Source organism: Oncorhynchus masou, chromosome 22 (genome assembly GCF_036934945.1).
Source record: "Oncorhynchus masou masou isolate Uvic2021 chromosome 22, UVic_Omas_1.1, whole genome shotgun sequence".
NCBI lineage: Eukaryota > Metazoa > Chordata > Actinopteri > Salmoniformes > Salmonidae > Oncorhynchus > Oncorhynchus masou.
In genome coordinates, this window is record NC_088233.1 from 50,638,368 (window position 1) to 50,662,412 (window position 24,045).

Genomic DNA, 24,045 nt, shown 5'->3' on the forward strand with positions numbered 1-24,045 from the left:
TCTGATAGGCTAATTGACATAATTTGAGTCAATTGGAGGTGTACCTGTGGATGTATTTCAAGGCCTCTCACTCTACTTGTGGTCTACAATTTGTTTTATGAGGTCTTGGCTGATTTTCTTTTGATTTTCCCATGATGTCAAGCAAAGAGGCCCTGAGTTTGAAGGTAGGCCGTGAAATACATCCACAGGTACACCTCCAATTGACTCAAATGATGTCAATTAGCCTATCAGAAGCCTCTAAAGCCATAACACCATTTTCTGGAATTTTACAAGCTGTTTAAAGGCACAGTCAACTTATTGTATGTAAACATTCCAATTTTGGAGAATATCTTCTAAAAGATTTTAGAATATCTTCTAAAATGGGTTCAAATCATGTACAGTAACCCTAGGTGTAAATTAATGGCTACTTCTCAAAGTATTAAACTGTTGGAGTAAAACAAGGTTGTCTACTATTGGCATATCTATTTATTATGGCCATCGAAATGTTAGTTATTAAAATCAGATCCAACACTATCAAGGGATTAGAAAGACGGGGCTTAAAAACAAAGGTGTCATTGTACGCTGATTCATTTTTTTCCTTTTAAATCCACAACTTGGATACCTCCACAGCCTCATAGAGGATCAAAATATTTTTTCTAAACTCTCTGGATTACAACCAAATTATGAGAAGTGTACTTACTATATTATGTATTGGATCACTAATAAATACAACTTTTACATTACTGTGTATTTTACCAATAACTTTTTCTGATTGGGATGTGGACATACTCGGGTATACATACCGAAAGAGAGAGATGATCTCACTCCAATACATTTCAATAGAAATACATTAGATCTTACTATCATGGAAAGGTAAATACTCTTTAGTCATATCCCAGTTTACCTCTTTGCTTATGGTCTTGCCTATACCTAGCAAACCGTTTTTTTTTTATTGAGAAAAAAATATATTTTATTTGGAACGGTAAGCCAGAAATTCAACAGGCCTATTTATATAATGAATATGAATTCGGAGGGCAGAAATGATTAACTGTAAAAGCATTAGACCTCTCACTAATGGCTTCAGTCATACAGAATGTATACTTAAATATGAACTGGTTCTCTAGCAAATTAGTAAGAATGTCTAACCCTATGTTCAAGAAAGGCCATTTTCCCTTTATTCAGATTACAAAGATCACTTTTTAAGTTATTTGAAAAGGAAATCATCTCCCAAATATCGCTATTTTTAAAACAAATGGCTTGGTTGCAATTTTAATTTAATCCATCAGAAAAGACAGAACAAACAATACAACAAATATTGTGGTAAACCTCAAATATACTAAATATATTTATTTTTTTGAAAAATGAAAGGTTATCTTCGTAAATTATATTATAAATATGACTGGTGGAGTTATGTCACACATGCAGCTAACAAAAACATATGGAAATGTCTGCTCTACCCAAAATTACAACCAACTTACTGCAGCATTACCACAAAAGTGGAAGGGGGGAAAAATATGGAACATCAAATCAAATTTATTTATAAAGCCCTTCGTACATCAGCTGATATCTCAAAGTGCTGTACAGAAACCCAGCCTAAAACCCCAAACAGCAAGCAATGCGGGTGTAGAAGCACGGTGGCTAGGAAAAACTCCCTAGAAAGGCCAAAACCTAGGAAGGAACCTAGAGAGGAACCAGGCTATGTGGGGTGGCCAGTCCTCTTCTGGCTGTGCAGGGTGGAGATTATAACAGAACATGGCCAAGATGTTCAAATGTTCATAAATGACCAGCATGGTCAAATAATAATAATCACAGGCAGAACAGTTGAAACTGGAGCAGCAGCACGGCCAGGTGGACTGGGGACAGCAAGGAGTCATCATGTCAGGTAGTCCTGAGGCATGGTCCTACGGCTCAGGTCGAGTGAGTGAGTGAGTGAGTGAGTGAGTGAGTGAGTGAGTGAGTGAGTGAGTGAGTACTTAAATTCACACAGGACACCGGATAGGACAGGAGAAGTACTCCAGATATAACAAACTGACCCTAGCCCCCCGACACAAACTACTGCAGCATAAATACTGGAGGCTGAGACAGGAGGGGTCAGGAGACACTGTGGCCCCATCCGATGACAACCCCGGACTGGGCCAAACAGGAAGGATATAACCCCACCCACTTTGCCAAAGCACAGCCCCCACACCACTAGAGGGATATCTTCAACCACCAACTTACCATCCTGAGACGAGGCCGAGTATAGCCCACAAAGATCTTCGCCACGGCACAACCCAAGGGGGGGCGCCAACCCAGACAGGAAGATCACATCAGTGACTCAACCCACTCAAGTGGCGCACCCCTCCTAGGGACGGCATGAAAGAGCACCAGTAAGCCAGTGACTCAGCCCCTGTAATAGGGTTAGAAGCAGAGAATCCCAGTGGAAAGAGGGGAACCGGCCAGGCAGAGACAGCAAGGGCGGTTCCTTGCTCCAGAGCCTTTCCGTTCACCTTCACACTCCTGGGCCAGACTACACTCAATCATATGACCCACTGAAGAAATGAGTCTTCAGTAAAGACTTAAAGGTTGAGACCGAGTTTGCGTCTCTCACATGGGTAGGCAGACCATTCCATAAAAATGGAGCTCTATAGGACAAAGCCCTGTCTCGAGCTGTTTGCTTAGAAATTCTAAGGACAATTAGGAGGCCTGCGTCTAGGTATGTGTAGGTATGTACAGCAGGATTTAATCAGAGAGAGAGGTAGGAGCAAGCCCATGTAATGCTTTGTAGGTTAGCAGTAAAACCTTGAAATCAGCCCTTGCCTTGACAGGAAGCCAGTGTAGGGAGGCTAGCACTGGAGTAATATGATCAAATGTTTAGGTTCTAGTCAGGATTCCAGCAGCCGTATTTAGCACTAACTGAAGTTTATTTAGTGCTTTATCCGGGTAGCCGGAAAGTAAAGCATTGCAGTAGTCTAACCTAGAAGTGACAAAAGCATGGATTCATTTTTCTGCATTTTTGGACAGAAAGTTTCTGATTTTTGCAATGTTATGTAGATGGGGAAAAAGCTGTCCTTGTAACAGTCTTGATATGTTCTTCAAAAGAGAGATCAGGGTCCAGAGTAACGCCGAGGTCCTTCAGTTTTATTTGAGATGACTGTACAACCATTAAGAGTAATTGTCAGATTCAACAGAAGATCTCTTTGTTTCTTGGGACCTAGAACAAGCATCTCTGTTTTGTCCGAGTTTAAAAGTAGAAAGTTTGCAGCAGTCCACTTCCTTATGTCTGAAACACATGCTTTTAGCGAGGGCAATTTTGGGGCTTCACCATGTTTCATTGAAATGTACAGCTGTGTGTCATCCACATAGCAGTGAAAGTTAACATGGTCTCATGCCATTAAAAGGTCATTTACCACCTTCACAAGTTCAGTCTGTACTATGATGGGGTCTAAAACCAGACTGATACATTGTCTTCAGGAAGGCAGTGAGTTGCTGCGCAACAGCCTTTTCTAAAATTTTTGAGAGGAATGGAAGATTCGATATAGGCCGATTTTTAGTTTTTTATATTTTCTGGGTCAAGGTTTGGCTTTTTCAAGAGAGGCTTTATTACTGCCACTTTTAGTGAGTTTGGTACACATCCGGTGGATAGAGAGCCATTTATTATGTTCAACATAGGAGGGCCAAGCACAGGAAGCAGCTCTTTCAGTGCTTTAGTTGGAATAGGGTCCAGTATGCAGCTTGAAGGTTTAGAGGCCATGATTGTTTCCATCATTGTGTCAAGAGATATAGTGCTAAAACACTTGAGTGTCTCTCTTAATCCTAGGTCCTGGCAGTGTTGTGCAGACTCATGACAACTGAGCTTTGAAGGAATACGCAGATTTAAAGAGGAGTCTGTAATTTGCTTTCTAATAATCATGATCTTTTCCTCAAAGAAGTTCATGAATTTTTTACTGCTGAAGTGAAAGCCATCCTCTCTTGGGGAATGCTGCTTTTTAGTTAGCTTTGCGACATATCAAAAAGGAATTTCGGATTGTTCTTATTTTCCTCAATTAACTTGGAAAAATAGGATGATCGAGCAGCAGTAAGGGCTCTTCGTTACTGCACGGTACTGTCTTTCCAAGCTAGTCGGAAGACTTCCAGTTTGGTGTGGCACCATTTCCGTTCCAATTATCTGGAAGCTTGCTTCAGAGCTCGGGTATTTTCTGTGTACCAGGGAGCTAGTTTCTTATGAGAAATGTTTTTAGTTTTTTAGGGGTGCAACTGCATCTAGGGTATTGCGCAAGGTTAAATTAAGTTCCTCAGTTAGGTGGTTAACTGATTTTTGTCCTTGGGTAGACAGAGGGAGTCTGGAAGGACATCAAGGAATCTATTTATAGCATCACTTTTGATGTTCCTTGGTTGGGGTCTGAGCAGATTATTTGTTGCAATTGCAAACGTAATAAAATGGTGGTCCGATAGTCCAGGATTATGAGGAAAAACATTAAGATCCACAACATTTATTCCATGAGACAAAACTAGGTCCAGAGTATGACTGTGACAGTGAGTAGGTCCAGAGACATGTTGGACAAAACCCACTGAGTCGATGATGGCTCCGAAAGCCTTTTGGAGTGGGTCTGTGGACTTTTCCATGTGAATATTAAAATCACCAAAGATTAGAATATTATCTGCTATGACTACAAGGTCCAATAGGAATTCGGGGAACTCAATGAGGAACGCTGTATATGGCCCAGGAGGCCTATAAACAGTAGCTATAAAAAGCGATTGATTAGGCTGCATAGATTTCATGACTAGAAGCTCAAAAGATTAAAACATCATTTAAAAAAAAATGTAAATTGAAATTTGCTATTGTAAATGTTAGCAACACCTCCGCCTTTGCGGGAAGCACGGGGGATATGGTCACTAGTGTAGCCAGGAGGTGAGGCCTCAGTTAACACAGTAAATTCATCAGGCTTAAGCTATGTTTCAGTCAGGCCAATCACATCAAGATTATGATGAGTGATTAGTTCATTGCCTATAATTGCCAACCTAGACATGGTCTCAATGGGGATAGCTGAGCTGACTACACTGACTGTGCTAGTGGCAGAATCCACTATGCTGGCAGGCTGGCTAACAGCCTGCTGCCTGGCCTGCACCCTATTTCATTGTGGAGCTAGAGGAGTTAGAGCCCTGTCTATGTTGGTAGATAAGATGAGAGCACCCCTCCAGCTAGGATGGAGTCCGTCACTCCTCAGCAGGTCAGGCTTGGTCCTGTTTGTGGGTGAGTCCCAGAAAGGGGGCCAATTATCTACAAATTCTATCTTTTGGGAGGGGCAGAAAACCGTTTTCAACCAGCGATTGAGTTGTGAGACTGCTGTAGAGCTCATCACTCCCCATAACTGGGAGGGGGCCAGAGACAATTACTCGATGCCGACACATTTTTCTAGCTGATTTACACGCTGAAGCTATGTTGCGCTTGGTGATCTGACTGTTTCATCCTAACATCGTTGGTGCCGACGTGGATAACAATATCTCTATACTGTCTACACTCGCCAGTTTTAGCTTTAGCCAGCACCATCTTCAGATTAGCCTTGACGTCGGTAGCCCTGCCCCCTGGTAAACAGTGTATGATCGCTGGATGTTTCGTTTTAAGTCTAATACTGCGGGTAACGGTGTCGCCAATGACCAGAGTTTTCAGTTTGTCAGAGCTAATGGTGGGAAGCTTCGGCGTCTCAGAACCCGTAACGAGAGGAGTAGAGACAAGAGAAGGCTCGGCCTCTGACTCCTACTCGTTGCTTAATGGGGAAAACCAGTTGAAAGTTTCTGTCGGCTGAATGAGCGACACCGGTTGAGCATTCCTACAGCATTTCCCTCCAGAAACCGTGAGAAAGTTGTCCGGCTGCGGGGACCGTGCGAGGGGATTTATACTAACGTTACTATCTGTACTTTCTGGTGGCACAGACGCCGTTTCATCCTTTCCTACACTGAAATGACCCTTGCCTAACGATTGCGTCTGAAGCTGGGCTAGTAGCACAGCTATCCTCGCCGTAAGGCGATCGTTCTCCTGTATATTAGGAGTACAGCGACTGCAATTAGAAGGCAACATGTTAATGTTACTACTTTGCTTCGGCTGTTGGAGGTCCTGATGAACCATGTCCAGATAAAGCATCATGTTAATGTTACTACTGGTTGGCTGGTGGAGGTCCTGTAGAACCACGTCCAGATGAAGCATCATGTTAATGTTACTACTTAGCTTCGGCTGTTGGAGGTCCTGACAAACCATGTCCAGATAAAGCATCATGTTAATGTTACTACTGGTTGGCTGGTGGAGGTCCTGACGAACCATGTCCAGATAAAGCATCATGTTAATGTTACTACTGGTTGGCTGGTGGAGGTCCTGACGAACCATGTCCAGATAAAGCATCATGTTAATGTTACTACTGGTTGGCTGGTGGAGGTCCTGACGAACCATGTCCAGATAAAGCATCATGTTAATGTTACTACTTTGCTTCGGCTGTTGGAGGTCTTGACGAACCATGTCCAGATAAAGCATCATGTTAATGTTACTAACTGGTTGGCTGGTGGAGGTCCTGACGAACCATGTCCAGATAAAGCATCATGTTAATGTTACTACTGGTTGGCTGGTGGAGGTCCTGATGAACCATGTCCAGATAAAGCATCATGTTAATGTTACTACTGGTTGGCTGGTGGAGGTCCTGTAGAACCACGTCCAGATAAAGCATCATGTTAATGTTACTACTGGTTGGCTGGTGGAGGTCCTGACGAACCAGGTCCAGATAAAGCATCATGTTAATGTTACTACTGGTTGGCTGGTGGAGGTCCTGTAGAACCACGTCCAGATGAAGCATCATGTTAATGTTACTACTTAGCTTCGGCTGTTGGAGGTCCTGACGAACCATGTCCAGATAAAGCATCATGTTAATGTTACTACTGGTTGGCTGACGAACCATGTCCAGGCATCATGTTAATGGTCCTGACTGGTGGAGGTCCTGAACCATGTCCAGATAAAGCATCATGTTAATGTTACTACTGGTTGGCTGGTGGAGGTCCTGACGAACCATGTCCAGATAAAGCATCATGTTAATGTTACTACTGGTTGGCTGGTGGAGGTCCTGACGAACCATGTCCAGATAAAGCATCATGTTAATGTTACTACTTTGCTTCGGCTGTTGGAGGTCCTGACGAACCATGTCCAGATAAAGCATCATGTTAATGTTACTAACTGGTTGGCTGGTGGAGGTCCTGAGAACCATGTCCAGATAAAGCATCATGTTAATGTTACTACTGGTTGGCTGGTGGAGGTCCTGATGAACCATGTCCAGATAAAGCATCATGTCTATGTTACTACTGGTTGGCTGGTGGAGGTCCTGTAGAACCATGTCCAGATAAAGCATCATGTTAATGTTACTACTGGTTGGCTGGTGGAGGTCCTGAGGTCCTAAAGCATCATGTCTATGAACCAGGTCCTGACGAACCAGGTCCAGATAAAGCATCATGTTAATGTTACTACTGGTTGGCTGGTGGAGGTCCTGATGAACCATGTCCAGATAAAGCATCATGTTAATGTTACTACTTTGCTTCGGCTGGTGGAGGTCCTGATGAACCATGTCCAGATAAAGCATCATGTTAATGTTACTACTGGTTGGCTGGTGGAGGTCCTGACGAACCATGTCCAGATAAAGCATCATGTTAATGTTACTACTGGTTGGCTGGTGGAGGTCCTGTAGAACCACGTCCAGATGAAGCATCATGTTAATGTTACTACTTAGCTTCGGCTGTTGGAGGTCCTGACGAACCATGTCCAGATAAAGCATCATGTTAATGTTACTACTGGTTGGCTGGTGGAGGTCCTGACGAACCATGTCCAGATAAAGCATCATGTTAATGTTACTACTGGTTGTCTGGTGGAGGTCCTGACGAACCATGTCCAGATAAAGCATCATGTTAATGTTACTACTGGTTGGCTGGTGGTCCAGATAAAGCAGGTCCTGACGAACCATGTCCAGATAAAGCATCATGTTAATGTTACTACTGGTTGTCTGGTGGAGGTCCTGACGAACCATGTCCAGATAAAGCATCATGTTAATGTTACTACTTTGCTTCGGCTGTTGGAGGTCCTGACGAACCATGTCCAGATAAAGCATCATGTTAATGTTACTAACTGGTTGGCTGGTGGAGGTCCTGTAGAACCATGTCCAGATAAAGCATCATGTTAATGTTACTACTGGTTGGCTGGTGGAGGTCCTGTAGAACCACGTCCAGATAAAGCATCATGTTAATGTTACTACTTTGCTTCGGCTGTTGGAGGTCCTGATGAACCATGTCCAGATAAAGCATCATGTTAATGTTACTACTGGTTGGCTGGTGGAGGTCCTGACGAACCATGTCCAGATAAAGCATCATGTTAATGTTACTACTGGTTGGCTGGTGGAGGTCCTGACGAACCATGTCCAGATAAAGCATCATGTTAATGTTACTACTGGTTGGCTGGTGGAGGTCCTGATGAACCACGTCCAGATAAAGCATCATGTTAATGTTACTACTGGTTGGCTGGTGGAGGTCCTGATGAACCATGTCCAGATAAAGCATCATGTTAATGTTACTACTTTGTCCAGATTCATGTTAATGCTGGTGGAGGTCCTGATGAACCATGTCCAGATAAAGCATCATGTTAATGTTACTACTGGTTGGCTGGTGGAGGTCCTGACGAACCATGTCCAGATAAAGCATCATGTTAATGTTACTACTGGTTGGCTGGTGGAGGTCCTGACGAACCATGTCCAGATAAAGCATCATGTTAATGTTACTACTGGTTGGCTGGTGGAGGTCCTGACGAACCATGTCCAGATAAAGCATCATGTTAATGTTACTACTGGTTGGCTGGTGGAGGTCCTGACGAACCATGTCCAGATAAAGCATCATGTTAATGTTACTACTTTGCTTCAGCTGTTGGAGGTCCTGACGAACCATGTCCAGATAAAGCATCATGTTAATGTTTCTACTGGTTGGCTGGTGGAGGTCCTGTAGAACCATGTCCAGATAAAGCATCATGTTAATGTTACTACTGGTTGGCTGGTGGAGGTCCTGTAGAACCACGTCCAGATGAAGCATCATGTTAATGTTACTACTTAGCTCCGGCTGTTGGAGGTCCTGACGAACCATGTCCAGATAAAGCATCATGTTAATGTTACTACTGGTTGGCTGGTGGAGGTCCTGACGAACCACGTCCAGATAAAGCATCATGTTAATGTTACTACTGGTTGGCTGGTGGAGGTCCTGATGAACCGTGTCCAGATAAAGCATCATGTCTATGTTACTACTGGTTGGCTGTTGGAGGTCCTGACGAACCATGTCCAGATAAAGCATCATGTTAATGTTACTACTGGTTGGCTGTTGGAGGTCCTGACGAACCATGTCCAGATAAAGCATCATGTTAATGTTACTACTTTGCTTCGGCTGGTGGAGGTCCTGATGAACCATGTCCAGATAAAGCATCATGTTAATGTTACTACTGGTTGGCTGGTGGAGGTCCTGATGAACCACGTCCAGATAAAGCATCATGTTAATGCTACTACTGGTTGGCTGGTGGAGGTCCTGACAAACCATGTCCAGATAAAGCATCATGTTAATGTTACTACTGGTTGGCTAGTGGAGGTCATGTAGAACCACGTCCAGATAAAGCATCATGTTAATGTTACTACTGGTTGGCTGGTGGAGGTCCTGACGAACCATGTCCAGATAAAGCATCATGTTAATGTTACTACTGGTTGGCTGGTGGAGGTCCTGACGAACCATGTCCAGATAAAGCGTCCAGAGTAAAAAAGTTGAGGGGAAAAAACAAAAATATAAAAAGTAAAAACCGTAAAGTTGTCAGGTAGCAAAGTAAGGTTGGCACAACAAAATGCACAGCGACACGTAAACAAGTCTGCAAGTTGTGACCGGAAAAGGCGTCAAAATCACATCCATCAACATGTTTGTTGGTGCTGCATTAAATACTATAATTGGTTAATGAAAATTGTGATGAATAATAAAAAGTATACCTGTTTCATTTAAGGACCCAAAAAATGACAGCCGTGCCATATAGATTGCAAAATAGTTGGGAAGAGGTTTTTAACATACTGATTCCATGGTGCATAGTTATTTATTATTTTTTTTAACCTTTTATTTAACCAGGCAAGTCAGTTAAGAACAAATTCTTATTTTCAATGACGGCCTAGGAACAGTGGTTTAACTGCCTGTTCAGGGGCAGAACGACATATTTGTACCGTGTCAGCTCGGGGATTTGAACTTGAAATGATATGCAAAACAACGCCAGATTCAAAACTTTGAATTTTTACATTTTAAATTATTATACAAAATTCTTTCAACCAATAGAATGTTATTTACACGGTGGACATTCACAGCTCTGCAGATTTTGCTGCGAAGAGGCCGAATCATTAGTTAATTTGGTACAAATCTGTCGTTCTGCCCTTGAACAGGCAGTTAACCCACTGTTCCCAGGCCGTCATTGAAAATAAGAATTTGTTCTTAACTGACTTGCCTGGTTAAATAAAGGTAAAATTTAAAAAAAATATGTCGCTTGTTTTTGGTCACAGGTCCAGGAATAGCTGAATTGCAATATTTAGCCGGAGCTAACCCTGCAGATAGCACTACTGGGCGATCTGAGAAGTCCATAGTGAATTGATCAATAATATATGTTTAGATAAAAAAAAGCATTTTCAATTTCCATCTATAGAAACAATGACAAAATAGTTTTTTTGTGAAACAGCACAGTTGAAAAATATATGGCAAATAGAAATCCAATATGAATGGTGATAAGAGAGAGACGGGAGGGGTTGAATGGAGCTAAAGGTTGGGACAAATAACCACTAACAAGACTAATGTAAAACATACACTACCAGTCAAAAGTTTTAGAACACCTACTCATTCAAGGGTTTTCTTTTTTTATTATTTTCTACATTGTAGAATAATAGTGAAGACCTCAACTACGAAATAACACATGGAATCATGTAGTAACCAAAAAAGTATTAAACAAATCTAAATACATTTTATATTTGAGATTCTTCAAATAGCCACCCTTTGCCTTGAAGACAGCTTTGTGTACACTTGGCATTCTTTCAACCAGCTTCATGAGATAGTCACCTGGAATGCATTTCAATTAACCTCACTCGTCCCACTTGGCCAACATCCAGTGAAATTGCACAAATTCAAAAACAGAAATACTTGTTGTAAAAATTCATAAAACATACAAGTGTTATACATCGGTTTAAAGATAAACTTCTTGTTAACCACGGTGTCAGATTTCAAAAAGGCTTTACGGTGAAAGCATACCATGCGATTATCTGAGAACAGCGCCCAGCAGACAAATCATTACAAACAGTTACCAGCCGAATAGAGGAGTTACACAAGTCAGAAATAGAGAGAAAATTAATCACTTACCTTTTGATAATTTTCATATGGTTGCACTCACAAGACTCCCATTTACTCAATAAATGTTTTTTGTTCGATAAAGTCCCTGTTCGCACGTTTTGTTCAGTAATCCACAGGCTCAAACGCAGTCACAACAGGCAGATGAAAAATCCAAATAGTATCCGTAAATTTCGTAGAAACATTTCAAACGATGTTTATAATCAATCCTCAGGTTGTTTTTAGCCTAAATAATTGATCATATTTCAACCGGACAATAGCTTTGTCAATATAAAAGGTAAACAAGAAAGGCGCGCTCTCGGTCGTGCGCATGAAAAACCTCTGGGACACATTGGGGTCTACTCATTCAGAGTCGTCTTACTCTCTCATTTTTCAGAATAGAAGCTTGAAACAATTTACAGAAGATATCCCTATTTGGTCAAAGACCAGGTCCATATTATGGCAAGAACAACTCAAATAAGCAAAGAGAAACGACAGTCCATTACTTTAAGACATGAAGGTCAGTCAATAAGGAACATTTCAAAAACGTTTGTTTCTTCAAGTGCAGTTACAAAAACCATCAAGTGCTATGATGAAACTGGTTCTCATGAGGACCGCCACAGGAATGGAAGACCAGAGTTACCTCTGCTGCAGAGGATAAGTTCATTAGTTACCACCCCCAGAAATTACTGTCCAAATAAATGCTTCACTGAGGTCAAGTAACATTTTGTCCTTTGGTCTGATGAGTGCAAATGTGAGATTTTTTTGTCTTTGTGAGATGGGTGTGGGTGAACAGATGATCTCTGCATGTGTATTTCTCACCGTAAAGCATGGAGGAGATGTTATGGTGTGGGGGTGCTTTGCTGGTGACACTGATTTATTTAGAATTTAAGGCACACTTAACCAGCCTGGTTAACACAGCATTCTGCAGCGTTACGTCATCCCATCTGGTTTGTGCTTAGTGGGACTATCATTTGTTTTTTAACAGGACAATGACCCAACACCTACCGGCTATATAAGGGCTATTTGACCAATAAAGAGAATGATGGAGTGCTGCATCGGATGGCATGGCCTCCACAATCCCCCGACCTCAACCAAATTGAGATGGTTTGGGATGAGTCTGCAGAGTGAGGGAAAAGCAGTCAACAAGTGCTCAGCACATGTGGGAACTCCTTCAATACTGTTGGAAAAGCGTTCCATGTGAAGCTGGTTGAGAGTATGCCAAGAGTTTCATCAAGTCAAAGGATGGCTACTTTGAAAAATCTCAAATAAATTTTGATTTAACACTTTTTTTGGTTACTACATGATTCCATATGTTGTTTCATAGTTGTAATGTCTTCAATATTATTCTAAAATGTATAAAATAGTACAAATTAAGAAAAACCCTTGAATGAGTAGGCGGTCTAACATTTTTGACCGGTAGTGTATATAGATTAAGAACGTTTTGGGAAAGAGCACAGTTTGAAAGATATGGCAAACAGAAATCAAATCAGATGGACATCAGAAATAGATGGGAGTGGTTGAGGGTAGGGGAAGAACAGGAGTAAAAACAAACAAAATATAACTATTTTAAAATAGACTGTGTCCATAAAATGTATGTATAAACTGGAATTACAGGCCTAACGTGTTGTTGTTCACGGGTTTTCTCCAATTGGTGGTGGGTTGGAGGGTAATAAAGGAAATGTATAAAAATATATATATGCGTGTGTGTGTGAAGAGGCGACTCTGGGATGCTGGCCTTTTAGGCAGAGTTCCTCTGTCCAGTGTCTGTATTCTTTTGCCCATCTTAATCTTTTCTTTTTATTGGCCAGTCAGATATATGGCATTTTCTTTGCAACTCTGCCTAGAAGGCAGCATCCCAGAGACGGCTCTTCACTGTTGATGTTGAGACTGGTGTTTTGCGGGTACTACTTAATGAAGCTGCCAGTTGAGGACTTGTGAGGCGTCTGCTTCTAATGTACTTGTCCTCTTGCTAGATTGTGCACCGGAGCTTCCCACTCCTCTTTCTAGTCTGGTTAGAGCCAGTTTGCGCTGTTCTGTGAAGGAAGTAGTGCACAGCGTTAAACGAGATCTTCAGTTTCTTAGCAATTTCTTGCATGGAATAGCCTTCATTTCTCAGAACAAGAATAGACTGACGAGTTTCAGAAGAAAGTGCTAGTTTCTGGCCATTTTGAGCCTTTAATCGAACCCATAAATGCTGATGCTCCAGATACTCAACTAGTCTAAAGGCCAAATTTATTGCTTCTTTAATCAGGAAAACAGTTTTCAGCTGTGCTAACATAATTGCATAAGGGTTTTCTAATGATCAATTAGCCTTTTAAAATGATAAACTTGGATTATCTAACACAATGTGCCATTGGAATACCGGAGTGATGGTTGCTGATAATGGGCCTCTGTACGCCTATGTAGAGTGTGTGTGATCGATCAATACACAACTTTCACAGAGTTGGGTATTTGATGCAAGAATATTGGCTGCAAACATTTTCATTTTATAAAATTAGACATTGTCTTGCTCACTCGAGAGAAGGCAATTTGGCCCTGGCTTTCAAACGAAATCCCCTGCATCATTTTATGAAATTGTCATTAGTCTACCGATTTTGCAAATGTAGGCAAATAATAAATGTAATAATAGCATATTTGATCTACCCCAATAAAAAATTGGAAAGTGCGCATAAATCGATAGCCTTGGTACAGGTTTCTATTATATGTGCAACAGAAATGTAGGTTATGTTCACTAGCTACTGTAAGAAAGTTACATTCTAATGAAACATTTGTTAAATTAATTAGCCTTTTAGCCCATATGTGTCATCCTATGAAGTGGACTCACTCTTTCCCTCATTTTAGTAGATCTATTTTTCCATAATGATCTGATCACACCAGGTAGAATGATGTCAAATTGCGTTGAAAGTGGGATGCGGGATTTGGTTGGCTCCTTTCCTCCTTGGTTGGCAGAGATCTCAGAAAAGATCAAATTGGAACCGGTGACCCAAATTTATCACATAAAATGTATATGCCATATCTCACAATCGTAGCTCTAGCTCTAGCTCTACCTCGCTCTCCCTGAGTGAGAGAGGTACGCACTTTGACAGACAGTCCAACAGTGAGTCAAAGGGGTTTAGGAACTGGGACAAAATTACATTTCGGCAGGCATAATTGAATTTCTCCCCTCTTGGAGTCATTTCCTATGGCCCTCGATGGTTTCCATCGTTTCCTCATAACCGCCCTCTTCCACCAACCAGCTGAACTGAACACTGGGCTTTCAAGGAATAACAGCAGACTGACATATTAACTTCCTCCCTGGAGCTAATTAAGTTTTCATTACATTACATCGTTTTTTTGGTGACGTGCCACACAATCTGCAGCTTGAAAGCATGAATTATCATCGCTCAATCTTCTCTCGTTCCCTCCCTCCCTCTGTCCCAGGTGAGGCCCCAGAGTACGCCCCGGGAGAGGACGCCCTGGCGCGGATCCGCCGGCTCATCGCAGAGGGCGGAATGACGGCGGTGGTCCAGCGGGAGCAGAGCACCACCATGGCTTCCATGGGTGGGTTTGGCAACAACATTATTGTCAGCCACCGCATCCACCGCGGCTCCCAGACTGGGGCGGGTGCTGCAGCCAAGCGGCCGAGCAGCAGTGACCCTATTCTGGCCGACCCTGGCCCCTCTACAGCCTCCCCTTCCGCTTGCCCCCTCAACTCCCTGTGTCTCAGCCTGGAGCACCCCCCTGCTCCCGCAGAGCCTCGCCCAGGCCAGGTGTGGGGTCTGCCCTCCCTCTCTCAACCACAACCCCCTGGCCTAGCCTCAGAGGGTGAGGGGGCCAGTCTCTCAATGGCCATGGACATCGACAACGTGTTTGAAGGAGCCGGCCGAATGGACGATTCTGAGCCAGGCCCCTCTTCCTCCCTGCTCTTCTCCTCCTCTTCTTCCTCTCGCGGCTCTTACCCCTCTGGCACCGGCAGAAATGGCAACAATAATAACAACAACAACGGCAGTAACAACAGAGATAGTTACCCAGGTGACCCTTACAGCAGGTAGAGTTCTGTGTGACTTGGCCCTTATTGCCCAGGAGAGGGAGAGAATCCCTCAGATAGTGGGTGAGTGCTTTGGGTCGACAGACGGTGTATCACGAACCCTAAAGCCGAGTTGTACACTACACGATTTTTGGCCCCCGATTTAGCTGTCGCAGACAAGTTTTTGAGATCGGAGACAAAATCACCATGTTGTTGCCAACTCGAACTGTCCAAGACGTCCCAATATTTTCAAACATGTTTGATTTTATTGGCACTGTGTAATGCTCTTGTAGTGTGATATGTAATGACGCGTTTTGAGGACGGTGATCGGCAAAGGGCAATGTGAGCTCGCCAGAGTAGAAGCCAGTGAGATGATGTATCACATCAACCATAATGTGTAGATTCTCGAACAGGAGCGACGACGACTACTACTAGCTAGCTAGTATGCGTTTGTACTTGCCTTAAAAGCCAAAGTGTCAAATGGTTACCGCTATGAAGTTCACAAGCAAAATGTATTGGCTAGATATTTCAACTCTATGGCAAGCGTGGATGTCTGACTATAAACTTTGAGGATGCTTTGAGCCACAGCTCGTTCTAGCAGCGTTAACAATCTAATCACATCACCTTGTTTTCGCCAGACAGCGTGGTATCGAGAATCCTCACGACTAAGTGAAGAATCTTGTCTTGTACCACATCGTTTAGTGTGCGCACCACTACGTTGGCAAGACAAACTACAGGTAAGACGGTAGTTCAATGTGAGCGGCTCAGCGATGTTTGGATGTTGAAAGTTGTGTAGTGTACGCCCGGCATAAAGGAACAGTATGGCCCTGTCTTGCTGGTGCGCTTCTCCTCAAAGCCTTATCTCACAAAGAATGGGTGCTCAGACTCGGCAGGGTATCCAGCCCTGAACATAAGGGACATAAGCTCCTCCTCTCTCCCCCCCCCCCCCTCCCCATGCTGCACCCATCAGTGGCATTGTGATCCCCCTGCATTGGTGTGCACTTCCACTGCACTTAAAATGGACCTTAGTTGTATGATCATTCCATGTCAGAAAGGCTTTTACTTGAATTGTGCCAGCACCGGGGTACCGATGCTGAGATTTTTTTTACAGTCCTTTCTCTTTGCATAGGTGTGACCGATAGACAAGGTTACTCCATTCAAAGTGCCATGTAAGGGTAATTGTAAACAACAACAAGAAACAGGCAGTTTCTCCACTGTGTGCAGCGTTCTGGTGCCATGTGATTTGATGTGAAATAGCGTTTGCTATATTTGGAAGCTTTTTTTCTTTTCTTTTTTTTTCTTTTTGCTGCCAAGTTGTAGGACGTGTATTTGTAATTTGATGATAATGCATAGCGAGGAAAGAATCATATTGTTGTATGAATCATGAGATGCGTGTGGCATAACTAAAGCCATGCCTTTCAAGAGAATCTTCAGCTGCCTGTTTTTTTTTATTATTATTATTATATACTGAACAAAAATATAAATGCAACATACAAAAATGTCAAATATTTTACTGAGTTACAGTTCATATAAGGAAATCAGTCACTTGAAATAAATTAGGCCCAAATCTATGGATTTCACATGACTGTGCAGGGGCGCAGCCATGAGTGGGCCTGGGAGGGCATAGGCCCACCCACTTGGCAGCTAGGCCCAGCCAATCAGAATGAGTTTTTCCCCACCAAAGGGCTTTATTACAAAGAGAGACTCCTCAGTACCCCACCCCCTGAGACGATCCCACAGGGGAAAAAGCTGAATGTGAAGGTTCTGAGCTGGCGTGGTTGCGAGGCCGATTGGACGTACTGCGAAATTCTCTAAAACGACATTGGCGACAGCTTATGGTAGAGAAATTAACATTATATTCTCTGGCAACAGTTTTGGTTGACATTCCTTTAGTCAGCGTGCCAATTGCACACTCCCTCAACTTGAGACATCTGTGGCATTGTGTTGTGTGACAACTGCACATTTTAGTGGACTTTCATTGTCCCCAGCTCAAGGCGCACCTGTGTAATGATCATGCTGTTTAATCAGCTTCTTGATATGCCACATCTGTCAGGTGGATAGATTATCTTGACAAAGGAGAAATGGTCACTTCCATGGATATAAACACATTTGTGTACAATATTTGAGAGCAATATGATATTTGTGCATATGGAACATTTCTGGGATTTAGTTCACCTCATGAAACATGGGACCAACACTTTACATGTTGCGTTTATATTTTTGTTCAGTGTAGATTGACTATGTCAGAGAGGTCCCCTCAAAAGAATTGTTGTCCATATTACCCATCAGGCCCCAAGTGTACAGAGCATCTGATTCAAAGTTAAGACTCCCCTATTGCTTCAAGTTCAAGCAGGATATGGTGGATGTATACAAAATGGTGGATGTAATGTTAATGTCTAATCGATCATTTCTGACTATTGATACTGTACTATTCTACTGCATGTTTTCAATAATGCTGCATTGTTTCCTGACAAAAAAAGGGAACGCCATCAGTACAAAAGTCTAGCAAAATACAGACAAATCAGCATTGAAGGACAAACAAACTCAAACTCCCACATCTGTTTGGGGAAGCATTAGCCAGCCATCTTGCCTGGCTTGTCATGCTGAAAAGCAGCACCGTCATTCCTCTCCTGTTGCACTAGAGTGACTGTTTGGTGTCGAGGTGTGTATGGTGAGCGGTGAGGTTCGGGTCAGGACTTGTTTACTATCTGTTCCCTGGTCACACACTCCACAAACCCCCACCCCTCCGGCCTAAAAGTGTGATGGAGACCATCCCCCGGAACCAGACCAGACCTAGAGCCCCCTGTCGCCTGCACTTGCCACTGTTGCTCCAGGGACCCCGTGAGAGACGAGTAGTTACCATTTAGGATTCAGTAAAACAAACCTGACTGTTGACTTGAATTACGCACAGTGACCCTCCCCTTCCCACAAAGACTCTGAGGGGGAGAGAGCAGGGGGCTAGCTGGATTGGCTTATCCATAGCTGTCTGTCAATGAGGAGTGTCTTCACTGAGCGTCTTCAGTCAAACCCCAGCACCGACACACCCAGTGCTTCAGAAGCATTGAAGAAGAGCTGTTCTGTGTGTGTCTGTATGTATGTGTGGGCCAGAAGGCTGGTATATGTAGAATCTCTCTTAGTTACTCTGCCCTTATGGTGTGGTTTGGTACGTCAGGGTCGAGAGCTTTCGATTGTAATCTCAACCTGTCCCCCTGCTGAACCAGTCATTTTTTTATTTTGAACTTGACTTCTTGATCACCATTCATTTTTAATGGTTTTGTACTGTAATGTCGTCAGAGGTACATCTGGCCTATTGTGACAGGCAGTGTCCTTAGCATATCATTTCACTAAAGCCCCATGACCGCGTCGGGTGCTTAAAGGCGAGAGAAAGAATGGCCCATTTAACTTTTATTTTTAAAATGACCCATAATGCTTAGCTATTCACATTTTGTATCGCTTTGTAGGGTTCTTATATTGATAGTTTAAGTTGGTGGGATTTGGATTTCTTGGGGGGAGGGGAGAAGGGGTTAATGAACATTAGCTGAAAATGCCATATTGAGAGTACAGGACCTAATGAAAGGAGCGAATGGAGAGTGCCCTGTTTTTTTTTGTTTTTTTGCTGTGTGCGGCTCTAAGCAAGCTGTTTGTTGCATGTATGAAAACTGTCTTACTGATTAGAAAAAAGTCAAATTGCCTGGCAGGTGAAAAATAACTGTTGAACTATCTGAATGCTCCTCCTGGCTTTACTTGATTAGAGAAGATTTAAAAAGAAGAAACAAAAGTTGTCTGTTCATGTGTCTGTTTTGTGTGAAAGAGCATCACTTCTCCCATATGTCCCTCACCCTGAATGACACACATGCTGTAGGTCCACAACTACACATTTAACAGTGCAAATCAATGGTATACAAAGGTAAACTGTCTCGCCTAATATTACAAAACAACTATATCAAACTATCAAGTTTGTTCACTTCATTGGCTTTGACTTTTCTGTGGTGTAATTAAAGAGATTTGTTGACAAAACATGTAACAGTTCTGTGAAGAGATGGAAATCGTATTATTTCTTTAATGAAAAAACTACAGGTAAGTTCCATAGCTATGACCTGCGGTATTGAATACCTAAAATAACCAGTGTCATCTATAGGTTCATTGTGTGCTTTACCCACAGTGAACAAATCCTATTCTTAAAGTGAATCGATAATTCTACATCTCTTATATGGCAAGGAGGTTTGATTTCTGTGGAATTCAAGTGTATCTAACATAGCATTAGTATGAACTCGTTTGATACATGGCGCTACCTTTTAGCTGCGAGTGTTTCTTCAAACAAATCAAGTTTTCATCATCCAGACTGCAGAGATGCATGTTTATAAGTGGGGAAATACTGCTGATTTAAGCTTAACAAGTGCAATGGTCCCTCTGTACCACTTGTGTTTGGTAGAGCATTCATTTCAACTCGAAGTGGAGGTCAAAGAATCGTTCCCTGTGGAGCACCACATTGGATCTTGAGGGAGTTTATGCCTTTTTAAAGTGACGGATTGCATTCCTCACAACTAAAAGGAAGAATGCAGTCTGCAATGGTCCCTCTACTTGTTTTGTATTTATACTGAACCAAAATATAAATGCAACCATTTCAAAGATTTTACTGAGTTACAGTTCATTTAAGGAAATTAGTCAATAGAAAAATTCATTAGGCCCATTTCACATGAATAGGAATACAGATATGAGTTTCTTGGTCACCGATACTGTACCTGAAAGGTAGGGGTGTGGATCAGGAAAACCTGTCAGTACCTGGTGTGACCACCATTTGCCTCGAGCAGCGCGACATCTCCTTCGCATACAGTTGATCAGGCTGCTGATTGTGGCCTGTGGAATGTTGTCCCACTCCCATTCAATGGCTGTGTGAAATTGCTGGATATTGGCAGGAACTGGAACACGCTGTTGTACATCTCGATCCAGAGCATCCAAAACATGCTCAATGGGTGATGGTGGAGGATGAATGGTATGAAAATGGGCCTCAAGATCTTGTAACGGTATCTCTGTGCTTTTAAATTGCCATAAATAAAATGCTGTGTTTGTTGTCTGTAGCTTATGGCTGCCTTTACCATAACCCCACCGCCACCATGGGGCACTCTGTTCACAACATTGACATCAGCAAACCGCTCACCCACACAACACCATACACGTGGTCTGCGGTTGTGAGGCTGGTTGGATGTACTGCCAAATTCTCTAAAATGACATTGGAGGCAACTTATGGTAGAGAAATGAACATTCAATTATCTGGCAACAGCTCTGTTGGCCATTCCTGCAGTCAGCATGCCAATTGCACACTCCCTCAAAACTTGACACCTGTGGCGTTGTGTGACAAAACTGCACATTTTAGTGTCCCCAGCACAAGGTGCACCTGTGTAATGATCATGCTCTTTAATCAGCTTCTTGATATAGCACACTTGTCAGGTGGATGGATTATTTTGGCAAAGGATACATTCTCAACAGGGGTGTAAACAAATTTGTGCACAAAATTAGAGAAATTAAGCTTTTTGTTGCATATGGAAAATTTCTAGGATCGTTTATTTCAGCTCATGAAACTTGGGACCAAGACTTTACACATTGTGTTTATATATTTGTTCAGTGTATATTATGAATATTATCATTTTTTACTATCCATAGTCTTCGTGTTAAGGCACGTGTGGAGTGGTCTCTGATATGCAGTTTGTGTGAAACATACAGATACAAACCCAGTTTTTCCCACAGATAAAATATATTTTGCTTGACAGTGATAACAGCATTGTCCCAAGCATGTTTAATATGTAGGCCTTGGTTTTCGATCAATTTGTCTTTCACAACCTTGGGGCCACTGTATTTCACAGTCTCTAGGCTGTTTGTGAGCCTCGTTTTGATTGTTTTTAAACCATGTGAGTCAGAGCTCAGTGCAGATATGGTTTACAATAGTTCCTGCTACTACTTATTCTTAATCTACTAAAACTGTTGTTGCTAGTATGTAGTCAAACTGTGACTTGCTGTCATATGACATACTCTGTCATACTTGCTGTCAATGACGAATTATCAGTCTTATTCCTTACCCAGAGTGGGTGAAAACAGGCTTTGCTGATGAAATATCAATTACGTTATAAAATACATTTTACCAAGACAAATACTATTATTCATGTTCTGAATCGTTCAGTGGGTTTTTTTTTTCAAATATATTAACATTTGGTAAATTAATACAACCTTTAATAAACACGGAGCACGAACAGCGGTGCCGCTTCTGGCAGCGACTTTTGAAGTGTTGTGGTGGTCTTCTGCAGTTGTTTCCGCGGGTCGCAAAATTAACATGACACAAATTGAAAATCTAAAGTTTGCGATACAGTGCTTTGTTGACATTTCACAGAGATACGGTTGTTTTTCTGATACATTTTTTGGGAAAAAAACAAATTTCGTGTTAATATGAAAAGAGTATGTTAAAATATGAAAATACTACATGTCTTAAAATCGATTAATCTTACCTCAATATTGTTTTATGTCCTCCGGATTCGAGAAGAAAGATGATAAGATCAGCCATGAGCCTGTCAGTTTGCAGTAATTGTCGCACGGCATTCAGCCTAGCTAACGCAATGCTGTTTTCCAGATTTTTTTTAACTACTCATTTTTTCCTCTGGCATCCATTGATTTTTGTCACCCTAATCTTGGCCATCCTACAAGGATAAAAACCCTATAACTTTTGAACAGATTTTGATAGCGACAATGATTGGACACCCTACTTAAGCTTATCTTCCTATGTTTGGATGGTTGATTTAATATAGATTTGATATACATTTTTGTTATATGTCAAAAATGTCCACCTGTGCTTCTTCAATCAGCTACTTGTTCAACTTCTTTCACAGAAGACCTATGCTGCATATTAAAACTAGAAACAAACTAAGCTTGGTCGAAACATCACGCATAACTACAGTATATTGAGGACAGTATTCAATTGTCCAGGAGGCTAATGTGGAGGGTTGATGGCATACAGTTGCTGTCGCAATACTTAATAAACATACATTCCTTATCTTCTTTCTTTCATGACCACTGACCAGTGAAAGGACTCTAGGTTTTCTCTATACTGTTTCTCTTAACAGTCCTCAGGTCAGTAATGGTGAAGAAAAGGATACCAGATAAGGTGCAGTATCTACTGTAGTATCTATCTGTATGATTTGACTTTGGATATAGTCTTGACTGCTGTCTCTCCCCCTAACCTCTTATCAATTGTCTCAAATGTTTCTGACGTGATGAAGATTTTCTGTTCTTTTAAAATGTATTGAGATTACAGTGCAAATCCAATAAGCGCTATATATCACATATGGGAACACCGAAGATCCTATGTAATGTTGACAATGAAAAAAGGCAAATGAAAATGAAAAACTTCACTAAGGCGTGTGTTATTCAGGGATCTGGTAGTTGGTTTGGACCATTGCGTTGATTAGTAAATACATCCATGATGTCATTTGCAGTGACTATATTGTGTAGCTATCCATTGAAGGTTGTGCTGAAATTCAGAAAACAGGCTGCACTAGAAGAAACAGAAAACATTTGTACTGTCTCTATACTGTGGTGTTATTCAATCAATTAAATGTAAAACCCTTTAAATCAGCAGTTGTCACAAAAAGTGCTTGTACAGTGACCTGGCCTAGAGCGAACAGAAGCAGAGATGAACAGTGACCAGGAAACACTCCCTGAAAGGAAGACACCTCAAGATGAATCCGGCTTCGAGGGGAGGCCCATCCTTATTGCATGGAAACATGTCGAGATCTGTGACGTTACTAGGTGTTGCCAGTCTTTTACTGCAAGGAGACTTGAGTGGACCTAATTGAGAACATCAGCCATAAGGCTGGTAGACCATACAGATGTTCGTGAAGATGCTAATGCTGTGTGTAAATCACTTGTGGATTGGTTGGGAAGATGCTTGCAGACTGGGACGGTGGGACTACAGGCAGCCCAATTTGTAATTTAAGTCTGTGTGATTTTTGTTAGGACTGGACATTTGCTTTAAATTACACTGAAGATTTCGAGAGTCTTTCTTCTAATTTGAGGGGTAAGTTCATCAGTTAATTCCTGTAAAATATGTAACCCTCATGAATACAAACAGTATGACAACTTCTAATGCACAAGTTTGTTTTTCATTCGGCAAGCATACTTCACCTGATCCAACTTGGAAAATTACATTTGAATTCCCCTTTAGCAATGCGTAAAACATTTCTCCACATTAGCTTTTGATAGGCATAGGTTATATATTTATATCTCAACATAGACCATAGAATAAAAATACATAGCAGTGTATATTACAATGCAATTCCCTTCCTTTTGAGGATAATCTATTAATTATTATTAATCTAAGAATTACAAGTACAAAAGGTGTTGCTTTGTGAAAATTCTGGATGGGCAATTAAAATTGAATAGAGGACATTGTAACCATTTTTCGGATAAGATATTTGATCAAAAATCTTCAAATGCAACCTTAGGTATTCAATTTTTTGTTTATTTGTTTTCATCAAGTGTCTTCATCTGATATGGAAAACAACGTCAGCTGGGTCCATCCCTACGGCAACCACTCCTATGGAGCTTATGGGAGACCAGGCTACCGTTACACCACTGCTGAACTGATCCTCATCGTCATAGTGACCGGCTCGCTCAGCTTCATCACTGTCCTG

The 24,045-nt window shown here is 41.9% G+C and overlaps 1 protein-coding gene across 1 annotated transcript in view; it reads left to right on the plus strand.

The window, feature by feature from the left end:
- ambra1b (autophagy/beclin-1 regulator 1b) overlaps positions 1-19,384 on the plus strand; it is a 63,492-nt gene extending 44,108 nt beyond the window's left edge. The window contains exon 18 of the mRNA XM_064930497.1: positions 14,782-19,384. Within this exon, the coding sequence (XP_064786569.1) occupies positions 14,782-15,392 (611 nt within the window). The 3' untranslated portion in view covers positions 15,393-19,384. The remainder of the gene's footprint in view (positions 1-14,781) is intronic.
- Positions 19,385-24,045: the final 4,661 nt, after the last annotated feature.